The sequence below is a fragment of the Diachasmimorpha longicaudata genome, chromosome 3, assembly GCF_034640455.1.
Source record: "Diachasmimorpha longicaudata isolate KC_UGA_2023 chromosome 3, iyDiaLong2, whole genome shotgun sequence".
Classification (NCBI taxonomy): domain Eukaryota; kingdom Metazoa; phylum Arthropoda; class Insecta; order Hymenoptera; family Braconidae; genus Diachasmimorpha; species Diachasmimorpha longicaudata.
The window spans coordinates 572066-579184 of record NC_087227.1 but is presented as its reverse complement, the minus strand read 5'-3'; the positions used below and the strand labels follow the sequence as shown (position 1 = coordinate 579184).

Here is a 7119-nt window from a genome sequence, read left to right as displayed (position 1 = left end):
AACCAGATATGCTCCTCACAACGTGCTTACCAAGCTGGCAGATCAACTGAGACTGCGCTGCACCACTTGGTGGGCACAATAGAGAATGCAAAGGAAAGGGGGAAGACACCTTTGGTGTCTGTATAGACATCGAAGGGGCCTTCGACAATGCTTCATTTGATACGATGGAGAAAGCTGCGGCAGCTTTTGGGATCGAGAAATCGGTCATCAAATGGATAGCCGCCATACTCCGAACAAGAGTTGTCCACTCCACCCTTGGGGACAGCGCGGTAAGGGCTGCGGAAGGGAGGGGCTGCCCGCAGGGGGGGGGGTTATCGCTCCTCTGCTTTGGCTCCTCGTTGACGGTCTCCTCACTGCACTCGAGGAACTGGGGGTAAGGACAGTCGCATACGCAGATGATGTGGCACTGCTGGTAACTAGCAGGAACGCGAGCACGCTACATAGCAAAATGCAGAAGGCGCTGGACTATGTTCAGCACTGGTGCACATCGAAGGGCCTAAGTGTAAATCCAGGCAAAACGGAGATGGTGCACTTTACATGCAGAAGGAGAGGTGCTGTTAAAGCTCCCTCCATTTATAGCACAATGCTAGAATTCTCGGGGGAGGTTAAATACCTAGGTATTTGGCTCGACAAGAAGCTCAGCTGGAAAAAGCATATCGCCATGCAGACTAGCAAGGTCACTATGACATACTGGGCGTGCAACGAAAGTTCGGAAGCACATGGGGTCTAAGGCCGAGGATGGTCAAGTGGATCTACACGGTCATTATGACCCCACAGCTAACATACGCAGCCTCAGTGTGGTGGACAGCCTTGAACAAGGCCTGCCACAGGAAAGCGGTGGACAGAAGAGGCAGGCTTGCGATGCTGGGCATAACAGGGGCTCTCGGAACTACCCCGAGCTCAGCGTTGGAGGCCCTGCTCTTTATGCAACCGCCACACCTAATTATAAGGGAGGAGGCGATAAAAGCGGCCGCAAGATTGCGGCTACAGGGAATTTGGAAGAGAGCCAGGAATGGGCACGCTAGTGTCCTCCGCGTGGACGGAGAGCTGGAGGGGCTAATGTCGCGCGGTGCTGACGCCTGCAGACCCAGATGGCACTTTCGCAGAAAGTTCTCTGTCAACCTCGGATGGGGGGAAACCCCGTCAGGAAAAGATACGGGCTGGGCGCCGCCCCGCGGGCTAGTCTGGTATACGGACGGATCGTGGATGAGCGGAAGGGCAGGAGCGGGGGTCTGGTCAGAGGGGCCCGCAATAGCGAGGACCATTGGGCTGGACTCGCACGCAACCGTGCTCCAGACCGAGCTGGCTGCCCTAACGACCTGCGCCAGGATGATCCTGGAGAGAGGGGACAAGGGTAAAACGATCTTCATCTACTCAGGCAGCAGGCGCGCGCTGAGGGCAATACTCAAGTATGAGTGCTGCTCTAAGTTACTGGGCGAATGCGTTGAGCTGATGGCGGAAATTGCCGTAAATAATCGGCTTGAGGTGGCCTGGATTCCGGGCCACGCTGGCATCAAAGGCAATGAGAAAGCCGATGAGCTAGCAAAGAACGGTAGCAACAGGGCCTTTCGGGGAGAGGTGGAGCACGTAGGCGTGCCCACCGACTTTGTGAAGGACCTGGTCAAGGAGCGTGGGGATAGGAGGATTGTGGAGAGATGGGACTCGGAGACGGGTGCCAGGCACACGAAATCCTTCCTAGAAAAACCCACTAGGAAGATCGCAGAGACTTTGTTGGGCCTAAACAGGGTTAAGCTCCGCGCCATAGTGGGACTTATCACTGGACCCTGGCCCCTGGCTCTGTATTTATCAAGGATAGGCAAGGGGACTGACCCCCTATGCAAAAGATGCGGGTTGGCGAAGGAGGATCCTCATCACCTATGTACAAGATGCAGCGGGCTCGATGAAGTCCGGTGGGATGTTTTTGGGTCTGCATGCACAGATATCTGCGTCGACAGGGAGGGGATCAAGGGGCTCTATGAGTTTGCTCGTAGGGCACAGAGACTCGGTACCAACGACTAGACGGCTGCCCAAGGGCAGGGTGTAAAATGGCCGAGAGGCTGATTGCACCTCTGGCTTGGACCGTCTAAGAATAATAATAATAATAATAATAATAATAATAATAATAATAATAATAATAATAATAATAATAATAATAATAATAATAATAATAATAATAATAATAATAATAATAATAATAATAATAATAATAATAATAATAATAATAATAATAATAATAATAATAATAATAATAATAATAATAATAATAATAATAATAATAATAATAATAATAATAATAATAATAATAATAATAATAATAATAATAATAATAATAATAATAATAATAATAATAATAATAATAATAATAATAATAATAATAATAATAATAATAATAATAATAATAATAATAATAATAATAATAATAATAATAATAATAATAATAATAATAATAATGTGACGTATTGGCCTCCGCCAATGCGTCGTTTTTGAAAATCGATGCCCAGACGTGGGTCAGCAGTCCCACGATGTCTTGGAGACGCTGTGGTCAGCTGCCCCAGTGTTTGGAGGATCGGTTTGCTCCCTGCAACGCCATTTGGACAAGGGACTGAACAATCCAACGGATGTTTAGACCATTGTCAGCACCCAAATGACGCCACAGCAGGGATCAAATAAAGCAGTTTCAGGGCTTTTGGCACGTCCAGTATACTGTGTGACTGTATGAGTCTTGCGTCAAGGATGACACAAGACAATATTGGTGCAAAAAGCCGTGGAACTGCTTAGATCAGCGATTTGGACTTGGAGGAGATTTAGAGACTCGCAGAGAGACAGATACCTTCCAGGAGCAGACCAGACAGGGTCTTCCACTGCTCGTAACCGCGCTCCAAGTCCAACTCATAACCACCTAATAACGCGATACCGACCCACTCGCGCAAGGAGTGTATACCATTAAGATCAAATATATATATATACATTTAATACATTCCGCGAGTGAGATTATTAAGTGTTGTTCCCAACCCGTCACCAAGACACCCCTCCTAGAAGAGTGAACCCGAATGGCTCACCGAGATCTAGCCGGACGGGGCACGACGGCCCAGCAGAAGGGGACAAGACACAGGAGTGTCCCATCACCATCAGTCCCAAGAGGGGATATATATATACACCAGCTACTAGTAACCGCTAGTGGCATCCAGAAATATATATATACCCCCTTAGTGAGTACACTGGGAATAATACGAATCAGTTTGGCTATCCATTGCACCAAAAGAGGGGGTAGCCAAACCTCAAACGTCACATTGGCGCCCAACTAGTTTTTGGCACTCATCAGGAGATAGTGCAGAAGAATTATGTGACACTAGAAGTGGGAACACACTGAATTACGCGTACGGAGCCGACGGTCGACGAAGGAAGGAGATTAATAAATAAAAACACAGAACCCCAACCAACACCAGAGAAAATTAAACCGACAACGCAGACCGATAGCCGAGACGGGAAGTATAGCAGTGACAACGCTTGACACCAACACCAGGAACCACCCAACGCCAAGCCAGGAGCAGCAGGAGAAATTTGGGACAGGACAACTCGCCAACAGCGGTACCGGAGACAACTCAGCGCCAAACCTGAAAAATAAAATCATCATTAGCAGAGACAACAAACGAGATCCGGGACAACAGGATGAATATCGGACTACTGACAATCCTCATGGGACTCGCGTAAGTACTGAACAAGCTTAAAAATTCCTCCTATTCGCACACCGCGATCTTTGGCCAGTCGGACCCAACGACGCGACCGACGGAACCGAGACTCGCGACCATATTTAACACACACAGAATTGAATACAATAGACATGGACGGCGCGTCAAACGAAACCACCACGGGAGGACCGACGGAACCGGTCAACCGCGAGACGACAACAAGTAACCCGACGGCAATATCATGCGTAGCAAACACGACAACCACATTCACAACCTTACAGTCGAGAATAACAGCAAGTACGGTCGCACCAACATCAGTCGGTATTCCCCAACCTTTCGCGTTCAGTTCCCCAATACCAGGGAACATTAGACCAGAAATGGGACAGATGGGTCCGCCCTACAGAAATAATCGATCGGATTTGGGATTAGGACCATTTAGCCCTATGCTAGGAATGAATTACGCGATGGGGAGACAAGAGTTGGGACAACAATTTCACAGGGGCAATGGAATCGGTAGATCGGAAAGGGTACCCGGAAGCCCTATGTCGGAATTGAGTGCGAGATTTGGAAGGGCCAATTTCGGTCTCGGAGGACCGAATACGGTCCCTCAAAATACCTTCGAAGACGGGAATGTAGGACAGGGAGCTTTCTCAGGTCACGCACCACAAGCTCACGGATTGGGCTTGGGATACAATCCATGGGCAGATCGCGGCTACGGAGAAGATCAACGAGTGAGGAATGCAATAAGACCATTGCCGAAATATGAGGTAGGGGATGATGTAGAGAGATTCATCACCAGCCTGAATATGTCACGAAGACTTTTGAGGCCGGGAGATGAGCTAAATTTTCTGCACCAGTGCCTGCCAAAATTCGGTCCGAAAGCAAGATTGGCGGTAGAAAGCGCGCTAACAAGCATAAACTCGCTCGATGACCTTGTCACAAAGCTTCGCTTATCATTCGGAACTAGGGAAAACCTACGTCAAATTCTGGGAAAAATGTCGCGTCTGTATCAACAATACGGAGAATCGGTCACAGATTACGAAGCGCGATTCAGGGCTCTGCAATTAAAAGCACAAAGTCGACTTGACACGGATCCGACGGCAGATTACGGGATCACGATCCACGGTATTAAATTAAATATGAGGGAAGCCTTTCTCGCCGGACTCAGAAGAGACATCAAGAGTATGATGTTTCCCCTGACTCCAGCATCTTTTGACGAGGCCGTCGGACTCGCGGTCACGATCGAGTCGAAAATAAAAGAAACCGAGGATTTCGAACAGCTACGGAGGCTGCATGCAAAACCAAAACAGTCTCAAGGGCAAGGGAAGATTCGAAGAATCGAATCAATCGATGATGACGCGATTGAGGCTGATATGAGAGCAATGAACATCAGGTTCACAAACTCCACAAAATCCGACGGACAGAAACGTGTAGTCCGAAACGAAAAGAACAAACCCGAGTACCGAGGGGGGAAACAGTCAGACAAACGGGTGACGAAACCTAACACCAACGATAACGTTTGCTACAGATGTGCCAAACCGGGGCACTATGCATGGGATTGTAGAACCCCCGCTCACCTAATAAAAAAACAACGTCCAACGAATAAAATCGCGACTGAAGAAAAAAGAGAAGACACAAAGAACGACCAAGAGGCGGTCGCTAGTACCAGCCAAAATTTAAACTAAAAACGAGTCCAGAAGAGCTGCGCGATCTAGGACTCGAAGACATGGGCGAGTCAAAAGCGCAGAAAAAAACAATATATAAAACGGCCCATGTAAATTTCCGCGTAATGGACATACCTCCCACCCAAGTACATCTAAAGGTAGATCGAATGAAGGGAAGGGAGGGGAAATTTTTTGTAGACACGGGAGCTGATGTCAATCTAGTACGATCAGACAAACTCAGTCCGGAATTAAGGATAAATCGTGAAGAAATAATAATTATCAAAGGGGTTACACCGGGGAAATCGAGAACGATAGGGTACGTAACTCTGAACGTAGAAGGAATCGAAGACAAATTCCATGTCGTCGATTCGAGTTTTCCCCTTTCAGAAGATGGAATGCTGGGCAGGCCATTTCTGAAAAGCAGGGCAGTCAAAATTGACTACGGGGAAGACACCCTTACAATAGGGGAGGGGATACACACATTTTTAAATACGGAATCAATTTCCCTTCCGCCTAGGACAATTAAATTAGTCTACGTCAGAGTAGGTAAATTCGACGCAGAAGTCGGTTACCTCCCGCGAAGGGACATCAAATCAGGGGTGTAGTTCGGGGATGCGATAGTGAAACCTAGGGAAGGTGTAGCTTTTTCATACGCGTACAATACCCGGGAAACCGAAGAACGATTTAAAATTCCATTTGTCGACTTAGAAGAAATAGAGTCAATTGCAACGGAAGCGGAAATTAAAGCATTCAGCGAATCAGAGAGTTCGGAAAACCGGTCGGAGAGAACCAACAAAATAATGGAAATGCTCCGGCTGGAAGGTCTGGATGAGAAAGAGCAGAAAGAGGCAGAAAATTTAATAAAATATAATCCTTGGGTATATAAGCTTGATCACGAAAAACTAAAAGAAGCCAAAATACCGGGATATCAAATTAAACTAAAAGACGACGAACCCGTCGTAGTCCGACAATTCCGCCTGCCCTTCCACATCAGAGACAAATCTAAAGAAGAAATAGATACCATGCTGAAAGCCGGTATCATCGAACCCTCTGACTCACCGTATAACTCGCCAGCGTGGATGGTTGCGAAAAAACCAGGCCCCGACGAAGAGAAACGGTGGCGTATGGTAGTCGATTTTCGCCGACTAAACGAAAAAATGGTCGCGGACGCATACCCACTACCCAATATCACGGATATACTCGACCAATTAGGGGGCGTGAGATACTTCTCAACATTCGATTTGGTATCCGGATTCCACCAAATCCCTCTAGCCCCGGAGAGTCGCCCCAAAACAGCCTTCTCAACCACGGGAGGACACTATCATTATACCCGAATACCAATGGGCATTGCGAACGGTCCACCAGCCTTCCAGAGGTCAATGGACGTAGTATTATCCGGACTACAGGGGGCAGGGTTATTTGTCTACATGGATGATATAGTCGTCTATGGAAAAACGTTAGAAGATCATAGAGAAAAATATAAATCGTTCGTGGACAGACTCCATGATGCACAAATGAGCCTGCAGCCCTCTAAATGTGAATTTTTAAGGGAAGAGGTAGCCTTTTTGGGGCATTGCGTCAGCCACGAGGGAATAAAACCTAACCCCAAAACAATAGAACCCATCCTAAAATATCGAAAACCTAAGGATAGGAAGGGAATTAGACAATTTATTGGATTGGCGGGGTACTATCGGAAATTCATGGAGAATTTTGCGACAAAAGCACGCCCCCTAACGGAACTCTTAAAAGAAGAGGTCCCCTTTGAA

The 7119-nt window shown here is 47.3% G+C and overlaps 1 protein-coding gene across 1 annotated transcript; it reads left to right on the top strand.

The window, feature by feature from the left end:
• Positions 1-738: 738 nt before the first annotated feature.
• LOC135159911 (uncharacterized) lies at positions 739-2019 on the top strand. Its single transcript, XM_064115975.1, has one exon. It carries the CDS (start codon positions 739-741, stop codon positions 2017-2019), a length of 1281 nt encoding a protein of 426 aa, XP_063972045.1.
• Positions 2020-7119: the final 5100 nt, after the last annotated feature.

Coding starts and splice junctions, on each gene's coding strand:
- LOC135159911 (XM_064115975.1), top strand. CDS start 739: ATGGTCAAGTGGATCTACACGGTCATTATGACCCCACAGCTAACATAC.